Genomic DNA, 24,293 nt, shown 5'->3' with positions numbered 1-24,293 from the left:
ATGACTATGAATAAGTACTTAGTATTCTAAACCTTATCCCGTACGTATAGTACATGTCTCATGTAGAGCATGGAAACTAAAAGATATAATAAAAACGGATATACACTGAAAACGAATTTCCGATTTCTTCTGGCTATTGGGGTATAAGTAACTGTAAGCAGTATGACAACTCCAAGGATTAACGGTGCCATGAGTCAGCTGATGCCGTCTGGCAGGGATGGCTGAACGTCAATACCGAGTGTGCCGTTTAAATACAATTTATATTTAAACCCATATGGCTGATGATTAAGCTAGATACTTTAATATGAAAGAATTGAGTTAATAATAATGAAAAATATCTTGATTGTGATAAGTTTATTAAAATCTGCGGTTAGATTCAGCCATAATATGAAGTTCCGAAATTAACACCTGGTAACTATGTACGACTAAAACGTTCTGCCAACTGGAGTCCACACTCCACAGCTGACAAGATTAGTACAGCGAAAGTGTTGACAAAACAGGTTACGTTGTCTTCGTGTCCACACTTTCTTCTCTCGCTTTACTCCTATGGCCTACATACAAGACTGTGGATCTTCTAAAGCACAGGTAAAGTAGATGGTGATAATGATGATGATTTTGTGTGAATTTTGTTGTTAGGAAGACCAAAAAATAAGTATTAACGATTTTTGCTGTTGGATACCCATAGATTCTCTAAATAGAGTACTAAGTTTTATACATATGACATTATTGCTGATTTAAGTTATACTCATTATATATTTACTGTTAAGTCATTAACACTAGAGATGTAGAATATGTGCTCAGGATTTCGTGTTGATATATGGCAACTGCGTTGCTCTGTTAATCGAACGTTTGATAAACTAATTGCAGTCTAGTTAGCCAGCAAAAGTAGTTTGAAGTAAATTATGAATTATATCTGCATAATTCTTAGTGATGCAGAATTTGCAAAACATTGTCAGAAGAGATTTCACATTTTTTTTTTACCCATGCTAGTGAACGTTCATTGCGATTAATTGAAAAAGAAAACATTTGTTATGCCGTTTGTATTGCATGTTTATCCAGTGGCTTATATATTCATAAAGAGAATTTGTAACGTTCCTTAACATACATCCGGTAAGGTTGTTAAAAGAATCAGCTGAAAATTTAGTTATTCCGTCACCAATCCTTTTTTCACCACAATTCCTTTTTCAATTCATGATAACACCCCACTCCTTCCATTTATTCCCTCAGTTGCCACATTGCCCATCTTCCCAGTTAAATCACCCATCACTAACATCCGGTCTTTTACATCAAAACTGCTGACACATTCACTCATCTGTTCACGAAACACTTGCCTCGTATGATCTTTTATTTCATGGCCAGATGCATAAACACTAATCACCCATCTCTCGCTATCCACTTTCATTTTACCCTTATCAACCTAGAATTTAATTTCTACACTTTCACACACTCCCGCAACTACTGCATTATATATATATATATATATATATATATATATATATATATATATATATTATACTTTGTCGCTGTCTCCCGCGTTAGCAAGGTATCGCAAGGAAACACGAAAGAATGGCCCATCTCACTCACTCCATCTCCTTTTCTCATCACCACTTCTTGTTATTACTTCCCCATTAGCTCCCTTCACTGATGTTCCCATTTGTTCTCTTGTCTTATGTGCTATCTTTACCTCCTTCCAAAACACCTTTTTATTCTCCCTAAGATTTAATGGTACTCTCTCCCACCAACTCTTATTTGCCCTCTTTTTCACCTCTTGCACCTTTCTCTTGACCTCCTGCCTCTTTCTTTTGTACCTCTCCCAGTCATTTGCACTATTTCCCTGCAAAAATCATCCAAATGCCTCTCTCTTCTCTTTCACTAATAATCTTACTTCTTCATCCCGCCACTCAATACCCTTTCTAATCTGCCCACCTCCCAGGTTTCTCATGCTACAAGCATGTTTTGCGCAAACCATCACTGCTTCCCTAAATACATATAGTGCATTAGACGATAGATAGGGTTGAGAGGAGGAGGGTGGATGTGCTGGAAATGAGATGTTTGAGGACAATATGTGATGTGAGGTGGTTTGACCGAGTAAGTAAGGAAATGGTAAGAGAGATGTGTGGTAATAAAATGAGTGTGGTTGAGAGAGCAGAAAAGGGTGTATTGAAATGGTTTGGTCACATGGAGAGAATGAGTGAGGAAAGATTGACAAAGAGGATACATGTGTTAGAGGTGGAGGGAACGAGGAGAAGTGGGAGACCAAATTGTCGATGGAAAGATGGAGTGAAAAAGATTTTGAGCGATCGGGGCCTGAAAATACAGGAGGGTGAAAGGCATGCAAGGAATGGAGTGAATTTGAACGATGTGGTATGCCGGGGTCGACGTGCTGTCAGTGGATTGAACCAGGGCATGTGAAGCGTCTGGGGTAAACAATGGAAAGTTTTGTGGGGTCTGGATGTGGAAAGGGAGCTGTGGTTTCGGTGCATTATACATGAGACAGCTAGTGTGAACGAATTTGGTCTTTTGTCCTTTCCTAGCTCTACCTTGCAGGGGGAGGGGGATGCTATTTTATGTGTGGCGGGGTGGCAACGGGAATGAATAAGGGCAGCATGTATGAATTATGTACATTTGTGTATATATATATTTATATATATATATATATATATATATATATATATATATATATATATATATATATATATATATATATATATTCCCTGGGGATAGGGGAGAAAGAATACTTCCCACGTATTCTCTGCGTGTCGTAGAAGGCAACTAAAAGGGAAGGGAGCGGGGGCTGGAAATCCTTCCCTCTCGGTTTTTTTTCTTTTTTTCCAAAAGAAGGAACAGAGAAGAGGGCCAGGTGAGGATATTCCCTCAAAGGCCCAGTCCTCTGTTCTTAACGCTACCTCGCTATCGCGGGAAATGGCGAATAGTATGAAATATATATATATATATATATATATATATATATATATATATATATATATATATATATATATATATATTATATTAGAATGTATAGGTATGTATATGTGCTGTGTGTGGACATGTATGTATATAAATGTGTATGTCGATGGGTTGGGCCATTCTTTTGTCTGTTTCCTTGCTCTACCTTGCTAACGCTGGAGACAACGACAAAGTATGATAATAAAATGATATATATATATATATATATATATATATATATATATATATATATATATATATATATATATATATCGATCCAATTCACTCTATTCCTTGCCCGCCTTTCACCCTCCTGCATGTTCAGGCCCCGATCACTCAAAATCTTTTTCACTCCATCTTTCCACCTCCAGTTTGGGTCCCACTTCTCCTCGTTCCCTCCACCTCCGACACATATATCCTCTTGGTCAATCTTTCCTTACTCATTCTCTCCATGTGCCCAAACCATTTCAAAACACCCTCTTCTGCTCTCTCAATCACGCTCTTTTTATTTCCACACATCTCTCTTACCCTTACATTACTTACTCGATCAAACCACCTCACACCACACATTGTCCTCAAACATCCCATTTTCAGCACATCCACCCTCCTGCGCACAACTCTATCCATAGCCCACGCCTTGCAACCATACAACATTGTTGGAACCACTATTCCTTCAAACATACCCATTTTTCCTTTCGAGATAATGTTCTCGACTTCCAAACATTCTTCAAGGCTCCCAGGATTTTCGCCCCCTCCCCCACCCTATGATTCACTTCCGCTTCAATGGTTCCATCCGCTGCCAGATCCACTCCCAGATATCTAAAACACTTTACTTCCTCCAGTTTTTCTCCATTCAAACTTACCTCCCAATTGACTTGACCCTCAACCCTACTGTACCTAATAACCTTGCTCTTATTCACATTTACTCTTAACTTTCTTCTTTCACACACTTTACCAAACTCAGTCACCAGCTTCTGCAGTTTCTCACATGAATCAGCCACCAGCACTGTATCATCAGCGAACAACAACTGACTCACTTCCCAAGCTCTCTCATCCACAACAGACTCTCCCTAACAACCCCATCCATAAACAAATTAAACAACCATGGAGACATCACACACCCCTGCCGCAAACCTACATTCACTGAGAACCAATCACTTTCCTCTCTTCCTACACGTACACATCCCTTACATCCTCAATAAAAACTTTTCGCTGCTTCTAACAACTTTCCTCCCACACCATATATTCTTAATACCTTCCACAGAGCATCTCTATCAACTCTATCCTATGCCTTCTCCAGATCCATAAATGCTATATACAAATCCATTTGCTTTTCTAAGTATTTCTCACATACATTCTTCAAAGCAAACACCTGATCCACACATCCTCTACCACTTCTGAAACCACACTGCTCTTCCCCAATCTGATGCTCTGTACATGCCTTCACCCTCTCAATCAATACCCTCCCATATAATTTACCAGGAATACTCAACAAACTTATACCTCTGTAATTTGAGCACTCGCCCTTATCCCCTTTGCCTTTGTACAATGGCACTATGCACGCATTCCGCCAATCCTCAGGCACCTCACCATGAGTCATACATACATTAAATAACCTAACCAACCAGTCAACAATACAGTCACCCCCTTTTTTAATAGATTCCACTGCAATACCATCCAAACCTGCTGCCTTGCCGACTTTCATCTTCCGCAAAGCTTTTACTACCTCTTCTCTGTTTACCATATCATTTTCCCTAACCCTCTCACTTTGCACACCACCTCGACCAAAACACCCTATATCTGCCACTCTATCATCAAACACATTCAACAAACCTTCAAAATACTCACTCCATCTCCTTCTCACATCACCACTACTTGTTATCACCTCCCCATTTGCGCCCTTCACTGAAGTTCCCATTTGCTCCCTTGTCTTACGCACTTTATTTACCTCCTTCCAGAACATCTTTTTATTCTCCCTAAAATTTAATGATACTCTCTCACCCCAACTCTCATTTGCCCTCTTTTTCACCTCTTACACCTTTCTCTTGACCTCCTGTCTCTTTCTTTTATACATCTCCCACTCAATTGTTTTTTTTTCCAGGCAAAAATCGTCCAAATGCCTCTCTCTTCTCTTTCACTAATAATCTTACTTCTTCATCCCACCACTCACTACCTTTTCTAATCAACCCACCTCCCACGCTTCTCATGCCACAAGCATCTTTTGCGCAATCCATCACTGATTCCCTAAATACATCCCATTCCTCCCCCACTCCCCTTACTTCCATTGCTCTCACCTTTTTCCATTCTGTACTCAGTCTCTCCTGGTACTTCCTCACACAAGTCTCCTTCCCAACATACTACCTATCTCTCCTTTTTTCACATCTTGGTTACATCCACACACATTTAGACACCCAATCTGAGTCTACGAGGAGGATGAGCACTCCTCGCGTGACTCCTTCTGTTTCCCATTTTTAGAAAGTTAAAATACAAGGAGGGGAGGATTTCTGGCCCCCCCGCTCCTGTCCCCTCTAGTCGCCTTCTGGTTTACCCCAGACGCTTCACAACATGCCCTGGTTCAATCCATTGACAGCATGTTGACCCCGGTATACCACATCGTTCCAATTCACTCTATTCCTTGCATGCCTATCACCCTCCTGCATGTTCAGGCCCTGGTCACTCAAAATATTTTTCACTCCATCTTTCCACCTCCAATTTGGTCCCTCACTTCTCCTCGTTCCCTCCACCTGTGACACATATATCCTCTTTGTCAATCTTTCCTCACTCATTCTCTCCATGTGACCAAACCATTTCAATACACCCTCTTCTGCTCTCTCAACCACACTTATTTTATTACTGCACATCTACATATATATATATATATACCGTAGCCTAAGCCAGGTACCCAACTCATCAACTAATCCTTGGAGGAGTATGAACAGCTAGGTTGATTCGAACTTATATGCCCATTAATGCATTATAGTTATTGATGCTAACCACCATGCCAGTTTACATATGAGTGTTTCTCAGTCCAAGAATTATCTTGATTGCTTGCTGTTGTTTTATCTCCATTTTTTTTTTTTTTCAAGCAGGGTGACAAAAACTGAGCACAGTATTCAAGGTAAGGATGCATTAGGCATTGTAAAGAGTGGAGATTAGATATGAAATTCCTGTTTATGAATCCAAGAAAATTATATACCTTTTTTTTTTTACTGCTTTTGTGTACTAATTGCCTTTAGGTCATCAGAGATTATTATACCTATTTTTTTCCTATTCTACCTTATATAGTACTGAATTCATACTGTTGCTTGCCTCTGCATATTTAATACTGATAGTAAAACATTTTACTTATCAGTATCAAAATTGTTTCGACACTTGTGAGCGTATTCCATTCATTTACTTGTGTCAATTTGAAGCTGTATACATTGAGTTTCTGTTGTAGATTATTTCCCAGCTTAGGATGGTGTCCAAACTTTTAAATCTTACAGTGCATCCCATTATCAGTGTCATGTCCCAAAATGTCTCTGTGGCACACCACTTATTACAGTAAATAGATTTGAGACTTGACCATTGATGACTACCCACTTTTTGTTAATGGCCAATCAACCAATTTTCTAGCCATCGGAGTACAAAACATTTCATCAACTTAAAATTATAGACAAGATCATCATTTGTTGATGGAACTAAAGGTAATATGTTATCTTCATGAGTAGGTTTCTCAACAAATTGTGTTAGGGCACTATCAAGCAAGTTTAGAAAGAACCTATGTCCAGATCTGCTGGAAAGGGATTCACCTCACTGAGACACTGGTTTGTTAAAAGCTCCTGTAATTGAAAAGTATTTATTACAAATTTGTTCTAACTGGTCATACATTGTTTTGGTTACCTTTGGTGTTTATGTAGGGTACTTGTAAATTAGTCTGTCATGTTTTTTTACAAAGCTTGTCTTTGATATCCACAAAAACAGAATTGGTATATTCAACAGCTACAACAAAAAATTTTCAGAACAGGATTAAGATGACATTCAACTAGGAGTAAGACACCACTGCTTACTTTATTTTCTATGTCAGTTGAATAGAGTGTATATACCCTGGAATTGCATATTCAGCAAGGTGATCTCTATTTTTGATATCAAACCAAGAGACACTAGTCATAATTTTAATCCAATGTAATAGTCTCTAACTCTGAAAATTTGTTTTGTATCCTGCATTAATTAGTATATGATAGTCTAATATGTGGCAGAGACTTGCGAGAATTACTCTGGAAAGGGTTGGGTGTGCTCCACATGAGCTATATTATGTGTTCAGCAAGGAAATCTCTGTTTTTGATATCAAACTAAGATTCAGAGACACCAGTCATGATTTGATTTAATCTGATTTGATAGTTTCTCGTACAATATTTGTATCCTACATGAATTAGCATAAGATATTCTAATATGAGGCTGAGACTTGCAAGAATTACTCTGGAGAGGGATGCACCTATTCTGTACGAGCGGTATTTTGTGAACAAAATGCATGGTTTCGAACCCTCGTTATTCTGGAGATTCTTTTGAAGGCTCTTGGGACACCACCCCAGGGAGAAGTTTTACATTCTTCAGAACTTATCTGTATAAAGAAAATGAATATCTTTTCAATCCTTTTGGGGGCCATTTTTGCAACATTTGCAGTCACTCAGTAAGGAAGAGCTCCCAAACTGTTTCAGGCTGAATTTCCTTATGCTGTTGAATGATATAATGCTTTCTTTATTGACTAGAGATATGTTTAGCCTTCAGAAATAAATATGACAAGTCTAACTAGAGATAACCATGGTAGAAAGAAACTATGTGCTCTCTCTACCAAGACCACCACTTTACTATAGTGTAAACAAATGAGTGTATTCTAGTTAAGTTGTAAAAATTGCTGTCACATTCACTTGTCAAGGGGCCATGAAGAGAGATTTGGACATGATGTTAGAGGTAGACTAAATCTCTGATCACAAGTAGATAATTTAGAGGAAGGATCATGTGATGGGGATACTGGATATAGTACAGCTAGAGTAGATGCGAGCAAGTGAGGCTGTTGATCACTTGTTCCTGGGACAACCTCGCTTTGGTGAGATATGAGGAAATACAGAAAAACTAATTTTGATTTTGTATTTATTTATATGTATTGTGGTTGGATAAAGACCTTTGAAGCTGTTCTGTATAGTAATGATTAAGTAAATTTTCTTGGGTATGTCTAACCTTTTGAATTTTGTTCTCTTGATCATGAATTTCATAAGAAACATCCACCTGCATTTTAAGTTTTAATTGGGTTCTTATTTACCTGTTTGTCTGTGTATTTATTCTTTATGTGTCTGTCTCTTTCATGGGTTGAAGCAGACATGTGATGTTGGTATCGACACACATGAAGGTGGTGACTGCTGGAATAAGAAGGAAAAAGTGTTTAATGATGCTGTCCATGGGGCCATCTCCCTCCATCCGCTGTGTGTCACGTTGATTGACACACCTCAATTTCAGCGTCTTAGGTAACATACGAATGTGTTTAATTTGATATGTGTGTATAATTACATAATTGAAATTGATTTTGTTGTAAGGGGTGGGAATTATACATTCATGGATCCATCTCTCTTGGCTGTTATACAGCTTTTTGAATTTTATAAACACACACTTCCATGTTCCACTTATCCATCATTCTATTACCACAGAAGTACCTCGTCACATTCCTTCTAACATGTATTTTGCTTAGCTTCTTTCTATGATATTTTGTTGATTTTTCTTTACTGATGACAAAAAACTGTTCTTTCTCAATGTTTTCAGTTTCTTTTTGAAAGTGTGTGAGACTACCTATTTGTAATTACTGATTTATACTGTATGGGGAGGTAGTTTTACAATGGTGGGCCCCATCTCTTGAACATATCTACTAACATTAATGTTTGAACTAATGTACGTTGTCTGAAATTCTTATATTCTATTTCAGTTTATTTCATTCTTTCACTACTCTTATTCAAAAAAGTACTTCTTTATATTCCTTTTAACAGGTTTCTTCTATATCTTTATTTCTTTATCTCTGGTTGTTTTCTTCCCTGCACGTTTCAAAGAATGTGCACTATCTAGACCAACAAGCAGACTTAAAATTTCAAAAGTGTAATCAGGTCACCCCTCCCTCTTTTCTCTTCCATGTTGGTCAAAATGAAGGCCTCTGGCTTTTCCTCGTAAATGAGCTGTCTTAATTTTGATATTGAGTAAAGAAAAAATTCTTTTTTAAATCTGTGACAAAAATAAAGCATACGTGCTGCAAATCGATAATGTCCCCTAATTCTCAAGAGTCTCATGCAAGACGTTTCAAGTGAGAACATTGCAGGTATGGACATCACTGTAACATTTGGTTCAGAAAGCCTTTCAGTCCTGAGAAGAAGTCTTGGATGTAATAGTGCCTTTGAAGAATGCATGTCTTTGGATTTTGGTGTTGATATAGCAGGCCCTTTTTATGTTAAGATTCTCCAGTCTTTCTTTATGAGGAGATTGGTCACTTCTCATCAGGCCAAATTGGAAATTTCAGAAATTATAAAGATTTAACAGTCTGTTAGTTTTTCTGACAGTTTAGCTTCTCAACCTATGAAAACTCTATCTTAATCTTCCTCGGGAACTTTTCATTGGAGGAAATGTAAAAAAGAGGCCCTCTGGCATTCATCTCCCTTTGTTGGCAGACATATGCAAGTTTGTTTCTGGATCCACCTCTTATGACTCTTGGAACTCCTTCTCCAGAAATGTAGGCATCTGAATCACAATTGATGGCATTTCCTTTTGCTTTTGGGTTTAGTATTCTCATCGCAATGTATTTCTCTAAACCCTCCTCTTTCATGAGGGTATGCTGTCGTGCTCATGGGATAGACCACAGAGGAGAAAACTGTAAGTTTAGTACATTTGTTTTCCTGGTTTTCTTGCCTAGCCCAGCCATTCACTTTCTTTTTCAAAGATCCCTTTCTCTTTACCTGCTTTCACTGTTTTTGAGATGACACTCATGATCTGTGAATTGTAACATATTGAATAGCTGGAAGTGAGTTAGTTGATGATGTCATCTAGGAGGTAGTTGCAGAATTGCAGAAGGTGGGCCCAAAGCAAATGAGCTTCTGCTGTCATGGCTAAGGGTCAGTGAAATGTGAGAAACTCCAGCACTTTTTCACTTGAAAAGTTGAGGGTTGGAAGGTCCTGACCCTGATTTTTTAAGAAATATATTAGAGAATCTCTCATGCTCATGAGAAAAAAAGGGTTCGTCATTTTTCAAAACTTAAATTAACAGGGTACATATACCTTACTGTCTGTTTCTCATACATAATGCCATGTTATGATGCTTCTACTTGGTATGAATTCATAGTTTTTCAAGAGTGACTAGCATGACATGGGCAAATATACCCCAGTGAAGCCATTTAGGGTGTAAAAAGAATTGGGTAAGAAAAAGAACAAAGAAATTAATCAGAGCTCCTCGGGTGTTTGTAGATGTAACTCATAAAGGGAGAAAAGTTATAGGAAAAGAAGATGATGCAAGAAGGAAGAAAGTTCCCAAGTTTCTCTGCTTGAGAGAAAAGGGAGGCATCATATTAGTCCATCCTCTTATGGCTGCTCTCCACATAAAAACCATGGGAAGCAGCAACCAGACGCGAGTCATGTTTAAGTCTTGATGGCAGGAACACATGCAGGTAACTTGTGGGAGCAGGGATCAAAGTATTATATGTAAAATAAAGAGATGGTAGCAAATTCACAGTGGGTTGAGAGGGATGGTTGCATAGAGGCGATGCTTATAATGGAAGGCTCTTGATTCCACTAACGAATATGGAAATGGAGGAAGAGCCACCCAGAATGTGTGTGCAATACTCATGTCAGGGTGAATGTGACTCTTGTAGATATGAAAAAGCTGCTTGCATGAGAGATAATTAAAGCATCTAGTATAGCACCTTCTGCTTTGGGGAAGTGGAATTTGTGATATTGGTTATGTTGGGTTTTCAGGATAGAGTGGAAGCCCAACATGTTTATGTTATTGCAAGGTAGAAATCTCAGTTTAGCACAAGTGAATTTGATTTAGTTTTTGCGTCCCTACTCTGAGATTTTGCACGATTCTGAATCAGATCAGGAGATTTGCTCACTGTGAGAGAGGAAATGAGTATTAGGGTGTGGAGGGGAGAAAAATGAATTGAAGTATGTAGAGAGAAATCATTAGTATAAGAGTGATTTAGGTTAGGTGTGAAGAGAGAAGAAAAAGGGTATATAATAGGAAAGATCCCTGAGGGACACCTTCATTTATACATTGATAGAATAAGAGGTGGGAGTAACACCATAATTGAGTTTTGCAACTGACTGAACTAGAGAGGAAGCTATGCATTGAGGAATTAAAAGAAGATAAGCCAAAGAAAGAAATTGAATAAGACCACTACCAAATGCTTTGAAGGTGTTGAGGGTAACGAGAAGAGATTCATTTAAATCCTTGAGAGGGAAGGACCATATATGAATCACATAGATCAAACCACTTGTAGACCTTCTACACTTGTCCTTTATCCTTGTTTCTTTTTTTCTCACCATATACCTCTCTTCACTCCGTCTCACTTTGTATGTTTTCACATAGGCATCTTTTTCAAGCAAACTCACTTTCACCGCTTTTCTCAAACTCGTATAATTTCCTTCTCTAAAACCTCTCCATACTTTCAAACTTACCTTCATCAAGAAATTATAAGCATTTGCTACTCCTATTACCATGTTCACATTTAGTAATCTTTCTTTTGCATATCTCTTAGTTAGAACATACTTCATTAGTCCCATTGATCCCCAGTTCCATTTTCCCATGTATACTTATGGGCACACTTGTATGTAAACATATCACCAATCCTCTTTCAGCACACAACTCAACAACCCTTTCATCATTTTCCCTGTTACACCCTCGACTATCACATCACCCACTCTTGCATTCAGATCCCTTACCAGCAAGGTATAATCCTTTCCATCAAACCTCCTGAAGCATTCACTTTCTTCCTACCCCCAAAAAAATAATCCACTTCATCACTTCTCTCACTACTTGGTACATAAGCACTAACAGTCACCCACTTCTCATAGTCTACTTTCATTGTAACCCACATTAATCTTGAACCACCCTTACACTCTTTGATATATTCCAACTGCTTGTTCATTAAAAGTTCTGTGTCTCCAGATGATTTCCTATTGCTTTTGCTGTCATACTAACGCCAAACTTTACTCCTGAAATGTTCCCTCCCCTTCAAATTATTCTGACTCAGAACCAGAGTATCCAGGTTCCTTTAATCAAACATTGTACCCATTTCTACCTTCTCATGTTGGTTACATCCATGCAGTCAAACACCTCAGTATGAACCTTTGAGGATAGATCATCATTTGGCTATACATTATTGTTATTATTTACTAACATGTGATGTGATACTGAAATATTGCTCTTATGTTTTAAAGTTTGATGTTTCAGATTCATTAAACAGTTGGGACCTTCCTATTTCGTCTACCCATCAGCTGCTCACAATCGGTTTGAGCATTGTATTGGGTAAGTTATAGGCATGTTTTTTTACTTTTGACATGATACTCTGAAATAGATATTCTTTGTAGTTTTTAGTCATATGTATAGATTGCTGATGAATTACATTTTTTGAGTGGGTGGCTTTTAATATGTATTGATAACATAGCCTGTCTTTTCTCTCATTTTTATTATTTTATTTTTTAGTATACTTACATTACTTACTCGATCAAACCACCTCACACCACATATTTTCCTCAAACATCTCATTTAAAGCACCTCCACCCTCCTCCGCACAACTCTATCTATAGCCCACGCCTCGCAACCATATAACATTGTTGGAACCACTATTCCTTCAAACATACCGATTTTTGCTTTCCAAGATAATGTTTGTGACTTCCACACATTTTTCAATGCTCCCAGAACTTTCGCCCCCTCCCCCACCCAATGATCCACTTCCGCTTCCATGGTTCCATCTGCTGCCAAATCCATTCCCAGATATCTAAAACACTTCACTTCCTCCAGTTTTTCTCCATTCAAACCTACCTCCCAATTGACTTGTCCCTCAACCCTACTCTACCTAATAACCTTACTCTTATTCACATTTACTCTCAGCTTTCTTCTTTCACACACTTTACCAAACTCAGTCACCAGCTTCTGCAGTTTCTCACCCAAATCAGCCACCAACGATGTATCATCAGCGAACAACAACTGACTCACTTCCCAAGGTCTCTCATCCACAACAGACTGCATGCTTGCCCCTCTTTCCAAAACCCTTACATTCACCTCCCTAACAACCCCATCCATAAACAAATTAAACAACCATGGAGACATCACGCACCCCTGCCGCAAACCAACATTCACTGAGAGCCAGTACCAATACCTACACGTACACATGCCTTACATCCTCGATAAAAACTTTTCACTGCTTCTAACAACTTGCCTCCCACACCATATATTCTTAATACCTTCCACAGAGCATCTCTATCAACTCTATCATATGCCTTCTTCAGATCCATAAATGCTACATACAAATCCATTTGCTTTTCTAAGTATTTCTCACTTACATTCTTCAAAGGAAACACCTGATCCAAACATCCTCTACCACTTCTGAAACCACACTGCTCTTCCCCAGTCTGATGCTCTGTACATGCCTTCACCCTCTCAGTCAATACCCTCCCATATAATTTCCCAGGAATGCTCAATAAACTTATACTTCTGTAATTTGAGCACTCACTTTTATCCCCTCTGCCTTTGTACAATGGCACTATGCAAGCATTGTGCCAATCCTCAGGCACCTCACCATGAATCATACATACATTAAATAACCTAACCAACCAGTCAACAATACAGTCACCCCATTTTTTTAATAAATTCCACTGCAATACCATCCAAACCCTCTGCCTTACTGGCTATCATCTTCTGCAAAGCTTTTACTGCCTCTTCTCTGTTTACCAAATCATTCTCCATAACCCTCTCACTTTGCACACCACCTCAACCAAAACACCCTATATCTGCCAATCTATCATCAAACACATTCAACAAACCTTCAAAATACTCACTCCATCTCCTTCTCACACCACCACTACTTGTTATCACCTCCCCAATAGCCCCCTTCACTGACGTTCCCACTTGTTTCTTTGTCTTACGCACTTTATTTACCTCCTTTCAAAACATCTTTTTATTCTTCCTGAAATTTAATGATACTCTGTCACCCCAACTCTCATTTGCCCTCTTTTTTTCCTCTCACACCTTTCTCTTGACCTCCTGTCTCTTTCTTTTATTCATCTCCCAGTCATTTGCATTATTTCCCTGCAAAAATCGTCCAAATGCCTCTCTCTTCTCTTTCACTAATAATCTTACTTCTTCATCCCACCACTCACTACCCTTTTTGATGTACCCACTTCCCACGCTTCTCATGCCACAAGCATCTTTTGCGTAAGCCATCACTGCTTCCCTAAATACATTCCATTCCTCCCCACTCCCCTTACGTCCTTTGTTCTCACCTTTTGACATACTGTACTCAGTCTCTCTTGGAACTTCCTCACACAAGTCTCCTTCCCAAGCTCACTTACTCTCACCACTCTCTTCACCCCAACATTCTCTCTTCTTTTCTGAAAGCCTCTATAAATCTTCACCTTCGCCTCCACAAGATAATGATCAGACATCCCTCCAGTTGGCCCTCTGCACATTAACATCCAAAAGTCTCTCTCTTGCACGCCTATCAATTAACATGTAATCCAATAACGCTGTCTGGCCATCTCTCCTACTTACATACGTATACTTATGTATATATCTTTTTAAACCAGGTATTCCCAATCACCAGTCCTTTTTCAGCACATAAATCTACAAGCTCTTCACCATTGCCATTTACAACACTGAACACCCCATGTACACCAATTATTCCCTCAACTGCCACATTACTCACCTTTGCATTCAAATTACCCATCACTATAACCCAGTCTTGTGCATCAAAACTACTAACACACTCACTTAGCTTCTCCCAAAACACTTGTCTCTCATGATCTTTCTTCTCATGACCAGGTGCATATGCACCAATAATCACCCATCTCTCTCCATCCACTTTCAGTTTTACCCATATCAATCTATAGTTTACTTTCTTACACTCTATCACATACTCCCACCATTCCTGTTTTGGGAGTAGTGCTACTCCTTCCCTTGCTCTTGTCCTCCCACTAACCCCTGACTTTTACACCCATGACATTTTCAAACCACTCTTCCCTGTTACCCTTGAGCTTCGTTTCACTCAGAGCCAAAACATCCAGGTTCCTTTCCTCAACCATAGTACCTATCCTTCCTTTATTCTCATCTTGGTTACTTCCCCACACATTTAGACACCCCAATCTGAGCCTTCGAGGAGGATGAGCACTCCCCGTGTGACTCCTTCTTCTGTTTCCCTTTTAAGAAAGTTAAAATGCAAGGAGGGGAGGGCTTCTAGTCCCCCGCTCCTGTCCCCTTTAGTCGCCTTCTACGACACGTGAGGAATGCGTGGGAAGTATTCATTCTCCCCTATTGATATATATATATATATGCTGTTGTTTTATGTTGATTGGAATTATTCATACCGGTTGTCCTCACTTAATATCTTCCTGCTTAATATTGTTCATCTAATACATTGCTCAAAAAGTTAAATTTCTAAAATATACACCAAAATGCACAAGCAGATGACAGCAAGAGTTGAGTTTTCTGAAAATGTTCAGGAACTTTTTCTTCCACCCAATGTGATTTCCTTATTACAAGTTATATCTATGTTTAAGGCTTGTTATTTATGTTGCATCTTTCCCCATCTTATCAGAGACACAGACGTGAACTTATGCCACCAGTAAGGGAGTTCTGGCTTGGTTATAACATGATAAAAGCCACTGACGACACTAGTGAATTGCAGCAGGAAATTTTGCTGTCCAAAATAATTGATGTCTTAAGGATTATTTGGTCACATATTGTCCTTCACATCAAGGATTCCAGGGGACATTGTTTGGGAGCCAAACAAATTAGGTTTGTTGATGTAGAAAAAGTGGACATATAGAGTTACTCCAGTCCATTTAGTAGGATTTATCTAATTCAGATCTCATGTAGCTGAAACAACAATGAACTGAGAAAGAGGTGGTAGCTGTTGAAACCCTATTTACTCAAACAATTCACATGAAAAGATTATCAGAGGCCTTTGATTATCAAAACAAAGCAATGAACATCTTCCATGAAACTGATTCCAGTAGAGAGCACCATCTGCTACATGAGAAGAACATCTAGAGAAGAACCAAGATGAAGAAGCATAAAGCTTTGTCTTGGTAGCTCCACCATTTCCACCCAACCAGACCCTTACCAACCCAATGTAGTAAGTCAGCTGTCTGTAATGAGCTATATTCACTTAATATCTTGTTTTGTATATTAAGAATTATATGTCTACCTCCTGCCAAAAGATATTTTGAAAGGAAGTAAATAAAGTGCATAAGACAAGAGAACAAATGGGAACATCGGTGAAGGGGGCAAATGGGGAGGTAATGACAAGTAGTGATGAAGTGAGAAGGAGATGGAGTGCATATTTCGAAGGTTTGTTGAAGGTGTTTGATGTCAGAGTGGCAGATGTAGGCTGTTTCGGTGGTGTGTGAAGTGAGAGGGTCAGGGAGAATGGTTTGGTGAACAGAGCAGAGGTAGTGAAAGCTTTGCGGAAGATGAAAGCCGGCAAGGCAGCAGGTTTGGATGGTATTGCAGGGAATTTATAAAAAATGGAGGTGATTGTGTTGTTGAATAGTTGGTAAGGATATTCACTGTATGTATGGATCATGGTGAAGTGCCTGAGGATTGGCAGAATGCATGCACAGTGCCACTGGACAAAGGGAAAGAGGGTAAAGGTGAGTGTTCAACTTACAGAGGCATAAGTATGTTGAGTATTCCTGGGAAATTATATGGGAGGGTATCGATTGAGAGGGTAAAGACATGTACAGAGCATCACATTGGGGAAGAGGAGTATGGTTTCAGAAATGGTAGATGATGTGTGGATGAGGTATTTACTGTGAAGAATATATGAGAAATACTTAGAAAAGCAGATGGATTTGTATGCAGCATTTATGGATCTGGAGAAGGCATACGATAGGGTGGATAGATAGGCTTTGTGGAATGTTTTAAGAGCATAGGGTGTGGGGGGTAAGTTGCTGGAAGCAGTGAAAAGTTTTTATCAAGGATGAATGGCATGTGTACGAGTAGGAAGAGAGGAAAGTGATTAGTTCCCAGTGAATGTCGATTTGCGGCAGGGGTGCATGATGTCTCCATGGTTGTTTAATTTGTTTATTGATGGGGTGGTTAGGGAGGTGACTGCAAGAGTTTTGGAGAGAGGGGCAGGTGTGCAGTCTGTTGTGGATGAGAGGACTTGGGAAGTGAGTCAGTTGTTTACTGATGATACCACACTGGTGGCTGATTTGGGTGAGAAACTGCAGAAGATGGTGACAGTTTGGTAAAGTGTGTGAAAGAAGAAAGTTGAGAGTGAATGCGAATAAGAGCAAGGTTATTAAGTTCAGAAGGGTTGAAAAACAAGTTAATTGGGAGGTAAGTTTGAATGGAGAAAAAATGGAGGAAGTAAAGTGTTTTAGATATCTGGGAGTGGACTTAGCAGTGGATGGAAACATGGAAGTAGAAGTGAGTCACAAGATGGGGGAGGGAGCGAAGGTTCTGGGAGCGTTAAAGAATATGTGGAAGGCAAGAACATTACCTCGAAGAGCAAAAATGGTTATGTTTGAAGGAATAGTGGTTCTAACAATGTTATATGGGTGTGAGGCATAGGCTATAGATAGGGTTGTGTGGAGGAGGGTGGATGTGTTGGAAATGAGATGTTTGAGGACAGTATGTGGTGTGAGGTGGTTTGATCGAGTAAGTAATGAAAGGGTAAAAGAGATGTGTGGTAATAAAAAGAGTGTGGTTTAAAGAGCAGAAGAGGGTGTGTTGAAATGGTTTGGACACATGGAGAGAATTAGTGAGGAAAGATTGACAAAGAGGATATAAGTGTCAGAGGTGGAGGGAAGAAGGAGAAGCGGCAGACCAAATTAGAGGTGGAAGGATGGAGTGAAAAAAGATTTTGAGTGATCGGGGCCTGAACATACAGGAGTGTGAAAGGCGTGCAAGGAATAGAGTGAATTGGAACGATGTGATATACTGGGATCGACGTGCTGTCAATGGATTGACCCAGGGCATGTGAAGTGTCTGGGGCAAACAAAGGAAAGTTTTGTGGGGCCTGGATGTAGAAAGGGAGCTGTTGTTTCAGTGCATTACACATGACAGCTAGAGATTGAGTGTGAATGAATGTGGCCTTTTTTGTATTTTCCTAGCGCTACCTTGCTCACGTGCATGCAGGAGGAGGTGTATGCTCTTTCATGTGTGGCAAGGTGGTGACGGGAATGGATGAAAGCAGTAAGTATGAATATGTACATGTGTATATATGTATATATCTGTGTATGTATTGAGTGGGAGATGTATAAAAGAAAGAGACAGGAGGTCAAGAGAAAGGTGCAAGAGGTGAAAAAAAGGGCAAATGAGAGTTGGGGTGAGAGAGTATCATTAAATTTTAGGGAGAATAAAAAGATGTTCTGGAAGGAGGTAAATAAAGTGCGTAAGACAAGGGAGCAAATGGGAACTTCAGTGAAGGGCGCAAATGGGGAGGTGATAACAAGTAGTGGTGATGTGAGAAGGAGATGGAGTGAGTATTTTGAAGGTTTGTTGAATGTGTTTGATGATAGAGTGGCAGATATAGGGTGTTTTGGTCGAGGTGGTGTGCAAAGTGAGAGGGTTAGGGAAAATGATTTGGTAAACAGAGAAGAGGTAGTAAAAGCTTTGCGGAAGATGAAAGCCGGCAAGGCAGCAGGTTTGGATGGTATTGCAGTGGAATTTATTAAAAAAGGGGGTGACTGTATTGTTGATTGGTTGGTAAGGTTATTTAATGTATGTATGACTCATGGTGAGGTGCCTGAGGATTGGCGGAATGCGTGCATAGTGCCATTGTACAAAGGCAAAGGGGATAAGAGTGAGTGCTCAAATTACAGAGGTATAAGTTTGTTGAGTATTCCTGGTAAATTATATGGGAGGGTATTGATTGAGAGGGTGAAGGCATGTACAGAGCATCAGATTGGGGAAGAGCAGTGTGGTTTTAGAAGTGGTAGAGGATGTGTGGATCAGGTGTTTGCTTTGAAGAATGTATGTGAGAAATACTTAGAAAAGCAAATGGATTTGTATGTAGCATTTATGGATCTGGAGAAGGCATATGATAGAGTTGATAGAGATGCTCTGTGGAAGGTATTAAGAATATATGGTGTGGGAGGCAAGTTGTTAGAAGCAGTGAAAAGTTTTTATCGAGGATGTAAGGCATGTGTACGTGTAGGAAGAGAGGAAAGTGATTGGTTCTCAGTGAATGTAGGTTTGCGGCAGGGGTGTGTGATGTCTCCATGGTTGTTTAATTTGTTTATGGATGGGGTTGTTAGGGAGGTGAATGCAAGAGTTTTGGAAAGAGGGGCAAGTATGAAGTCTGTTGGGGATGAGAGAGCTTGGGAAGTGAGTCAGTTGTTGTTCGCTGATGATATAGTGCTGGTGGCTGATTCATGTGAGAAACTGCAGAAGCTGGTGACTGAGTTTGGTAAAGTGTGTGGAAGAAGAAAGTTAAGAGTAAATGTGAATAAGAGCAAGGTTATTAGGTACAGTAGGGTTGAGGGTCAAGTCAATTGGGAGGTGAGTTTGAATGGAGAAAAACTGGAGGAAGTGAAGTGTTTTAGATATCTGGGAGTGGATCTGGCAGCGGATGGAACCATGGAAGCGGAAGTGGATCATAGGGTGGGGGAGGGAGCGAAAATTCTGGGAGCCTTGAAGAATGTGTGGAAGTCGAGAACATTATCTCAGAAAGCAAAAATGGGTATGTTTGAAGGAATAGTGGTTCCAACAATGTTGTATGGTTGCGAGGCGTGGGCTATGGATAGAGTTGTGCGCAGGAGGATGGATGTGCTGGAAATGAGATGTTTGAGGACAATGTGTGGTGTGAGGTGGTTTGATCGAGTAAGTAACGTAAGGGTAAGAGAGATGTGTGGAAATAAAAAGAGCGTGGTTGAGAGAGCAGAAGAGGGTGTTTTGAAATGGTTTGGGTACATGGAGAGAATGAGTGAGGAAAGATTGACCAAGAGGATATGTGTGTCGGAGGTGGAGGGAACGGGGAGAAGAGGGAGACCAAATTGGTGGTGGAAAGATGGAGTGAAAAAGATTTTGTGTGATCGGGGCCTGAACATGCAGGAGGGTGAAAGGAGGGCAAGGAATAGAGTGAATTGGAGCGATGTGGTATACCGGGGTTGACGTGCTGTCAGTGGATTGAATCAAGGCATGTGAAGCATCTGGGGTAAACCATGGAAAGCTGTGTAGGTATGTATATTTGCGTGTGTGGACGTATGTATATACATGTGTATGGGGGTGGGTTGGGCCATTTCTTTCGTCTGTCTCCTTGCGCTACCTCGCAAATGCGGGAGACGGCGACAAAGCAAAAAAAAAAAAAATGTATATGTAGATATACATTGAAATGTATAGGTATGTATATGTGTGTGTGTGGGTGTTTATGTATGTACATGTGTATGTGGATGGGTTGGGCCATTCTTTTGTCTGCTTCCTGGGGCTACCTTGCTAACGCAGGAGACTGCGATTAAGTATAATAAGAAAAATAATAATAATATATTTATTTATTTATTTATTATACTTTGTCGCTGTCTCCCGCGTTTGCGAGGTAGCGCAAGGAAACAGACGAAAGAAATGGCCCAACCCCCCCATACACCCCCATAATATATATACGTTTATTTTTTTATTTTTTTTATCATACTTATGATATTCTCCCACCCTAACTCTCTTTTGCCCTCTTTTTCACCTCTTGCACCTTTCTCTTGATCTCTCGCCTCTTTCTCTTATACATCTCACAGTCATTTGCATTATTTCTCAGCAAAAAAAAAAAAAAAGGTTTATTGAATGTATTTGATGATAGAGTGGCAGATATAGGTGTTTTGGTTGAGGTGGTGTGTGAAGTGAGTTAGCCAGGGAGAATGGTTTGGTAAACAGAGAAGAGGTAGTAAAAGCTTTGCGGAAGATGAAAGCCGGCAAGGCAGCAGGTTTGGATGGTATTGCAGTGGAATTTATTAAAAAAGGGGGTGACTGTATTGTTGACTGGTTGGTAAGGTTATTTAATGTATGTATGACTCATGGTGAGGTGCCTGAGGATTGGCGGAATGCGTGCATAGTGCCATTGTACAAAGGCAAAGGGGATAGAGGTGAGTGGTCAAATTACAGAGGTATAAGTTTGTTGAAATGAGAGGGTTAGGGAAAATGATTTGGTAAACAGAGAAGAGGTAGTAAAAGCTTTGCGGAAGATGAAAGCCGGCAAGGGAGCAGGTTTGGATGGTATTGCAGTGGAATTTATTAAAAAAGAAGTGACTGTGTTGTTGACTGGTTGGTAAGGTTATTTAATGTATGTATGACTCATGGTGAGGTGCCTGAGGATTGGCGGAATGCGTACATAGTGCCATTGTACAAAGGCAAAGGGGATAAGAGTGAGTGCTCAAATTACAGAGGTATAAGTTTGTTGAGTATTCCTGGTAAATTATATGGGAGGGTATTGATTGAGAGGGTAAAGGCATGTACAGAGCATCAGATTGGGGAAGAGCAGTGTGGTTTCAGAAGTGGTAGAGGATGTGTGGATCAGGTGTTTGCTTTGAAGAATGTATGTGAGAAATACTTAGAATAACAAATGGAATAGAGTGAATTGGATCAATGTGGTATACCGGGGTCGATGTGCTGTCAGTGGATTGAATCAGGGCATGTGAAGTGTCTGGGGCAAACAAAGAAAGTTTTGTGGGGCCTGAATGTGGAAAGGGAGCTTTGGTTTTGATGCATTACACATGACAGCTAGAGACTGAGTGTGAAAGAATGTGATCTTTGTTGTCTTTTCCTTGTGCTACCTTGCACACACGCGGGGGGGGATGAGGGTACCTTTACAGGTGTGGTGGGGTGGTGACGGGAATGGATGAAAGCAGTAAGTATGAATATGTACATGTGTATATATGTATATATCTGTGTATGTATTGAGTGGGAGATGTATAAAAGAAAGAGACAGGAGGTCAAGAGAAAGGTGCAAGAGGTGAAAAAAAGGGCAAATGAGAGTTGGGGTGAGAGAGTATCATTAAATTTTAGGGAGAATAAAAAGATGTTCTGGAAGGAGGTAAATAAAGTGCGTAAGACAAGGGAGCAAATGGGAACTTCAGTGAAGGGCGCAAATGGGGAGGTAATAACAAGTAGTGGTGTAGTGAGATGGAGTGAGTATTTTGAAGGTTTATTGAATGTATTTGATGATAGAGTGGCAGATATAGGGTGTTTTGGTTGAGGTGGTGTGTGAAGTGAGTTAGCCAGGGAGAATGGTTTGGTAAACAGAGAAGAGGTAGTGAAAGCTTTGCAGAAGATGAAAGCTGGCAAGGTGGTGGGTTTGGATGGTATTGCAGTGGAATTTATTAAAAAAGGCAGTGACTGTGTTGTTGACTGGTTGGTGAGAATATTCAATGTATGTATGGTTCATGGTCAAGTGCCTGAGGATTGGCAAAATGCATGCATAGTACCATTGTACAAAGGCAAAGGGGATAGAGGTGAGTGGTCAAATTACAGAGGTATAAGTTTGTTGAAATGAGAGGGTTAGGGAAAATGATTTGGTAAACAGAGAAGAGGTAGTAAAAGCTTTGCGGAAGATGAAAGCCGGCAAGGCAGCAGGTTTGGATGGTATTGCAGTGGAATTTGTTAAAAAAGGGGGTGACTGTATTGTTGACTGGTTGGTAAGGTTATTTAATGTATGTATGACTCATGGTGAGGTGCCTGAGGATTGGCGGAATGCGTGCATAGTGCCATTGTACAAAGGCAAAGGGGATAAGAGTGAGTGCTCAAATTACAGAGGTATAAGTTTGTTGAGTATTCCTGGTAAATTATATGGGAGGGTATTGATTGAGAGGGTGAAGGCATGTACAGAGCATCAGATTGGGGAAGAGCAGTGTGGTTTCAGAAGTGGTAGAGGATGTGTGGATCAGGTGTTTGCTTTGAAGAATGTATGTGAGAAATACTTAGAAAAGCAAATGGATTTGTATGTAGCATTTATGGATCTGGAGAAGGCATATGATAGAGTTGATAGAGATGCTCTGTGGAAGGTATTAAGAATATATGGTGTGGGAGGCAAGTTGTTAGAAGCAGTGAAAAGTTTTTATCGAGGATGTAAGGCATGTGTACGTGTAGGAAGAGAGGAAAGTGATTGGTTCTCAGTGAATGTAGGTTTGCGGCAGGGGTGTGTGATGTCTCCATGGTTGTTTAATTTGTTTATGGATGGGGTTGTTAGGGAGGTAAATGCAAGAGTTTTGGAAAGAGGGGCAAGTATGAAGTCTGTTGGGGATGAGAGAGCTTGGGAAGTGAGTCAGTTGTTGTTCGCTGATGATACAGCGCTGGTGGCGGATTCATGTGAGAAACTGCAGAAGCTGGTGACGGAGTTTGGTAAAGTGTGTGGAAGAAGAAAGTTAAGAGTAAATGTGAATAAGAGCAAGGTTATTAGGTACAGTAGGGTTGAGGGTCAAGTCAATTGGGAGGTGAGTTTGAATGGAGAAAAACTGGAGGAAGTGAAGTGTTTTAGATATCTGGGAGTGGATCTGTCAGCGGATGGAACCATGGAAGCGGAAGTGGATCATAGGGTGGGGGAGGGGGCGAAAATTTTGGGAGCCTTGAAGAATGTGTGGAAGTCGAGAACATTATCCCGGAAAGCAAAAATGGGTATGTTTGAAGGAATAGTGGTTCCAACAATGTTGTATGGTTGCGAGGCGTGGGCTATGGATAGAGTTGTGCGCAGGAGGATGGATGTGCTGGAAGTGAGATGTTTGAGGACAATGTGTGGTGTGAGGTGGTTTGATCGAGTAAGTAACGTAAGGGTAAGAGAGATGTGTGGAAATAAAAAGAGCGTGGTTGAGAGAGCAGAAGAGGGTGTTTTGAAATGGTTTGGGCACATGGAGAGAATGAGTGAGGAAAGATTGACCAAGAGGATATATGTGTCGGAGGTGGAGGGAACGAGGAGAAGAGGGAGACCAAATTGGAGGTGGAAAGATGGAGTGAAAAGGATTTTGTGTGATCGGGGCCTGAACATGCAGGAGGGTGAAAGGAGGGCAAGAAATAGAGTGAATTGGAGCGATGTGGTATACAGGGGTTGACGTGCTGTCAGTGGATTGAATCAAGGCATGTGAAGCGTCCGGGGTAAACCATGGAAAGCTGTGTAGGTATGTATATTTGCGTGTGTGGACGT

At 40.1% G+C, this 24,293-nt stretch overlaps 1 protein-coding gene across 2 annotated transcripts in view; it reads left to right on the top strand.

Moving 5' to 3' along the window:
• The first annotated feature begins 428 nt into the window (after positions 1-428).
• The window catches only part of LOC139747652 (deoxynucleoside triphosphate triphosphohydrolase SAMHD1-like), a 204,699-nt gene continuing 180,834 nt past the window's right edge, over positions 429-24,293 (top strand). Inside the window, exons 1-4 of one of the 2 annotated variants that reach the window (XM_071660217.1) lie at positions 429-585; positions 8,302-8,447; positions 12,404-12,478; positions 15,765-16,530. In XM_071660217.1, coding sequence (XP_071516318.1) covers positions 16,435-16,530 — 96 coding nt within the window. In that variant the 5' untranslated portion in view covers positions 429-585; positions 8,302-8,447; positions 12,404-12,478; positions 15,765-16,434. The remainder of the gene's footprint in view (positions 586-8,301; positions 8,448-12,403; positions 12,479-15,764; positions 16,531-24,293) is intronic. The other variant, XM_071660219.1, reaches the window with a different exon arrangement.

This window comes from Panulirus ornatus, chromosome 69 (genome assembly GCF_036320965.1).
Source record: "Panulirus ornatus isolate Po-2019 chromosome 69, ASM3632096v1, whole genome shotgun sequence".
NCBI lineage: Eukaryota > Metazoa > Arthropoda > Malacostraca > Decapoda > Palinuridae > Panulirus > Panulirus ornatus.
This window is presented reverse-complemented; position numbering and strand designations above follow the sequence as displayed.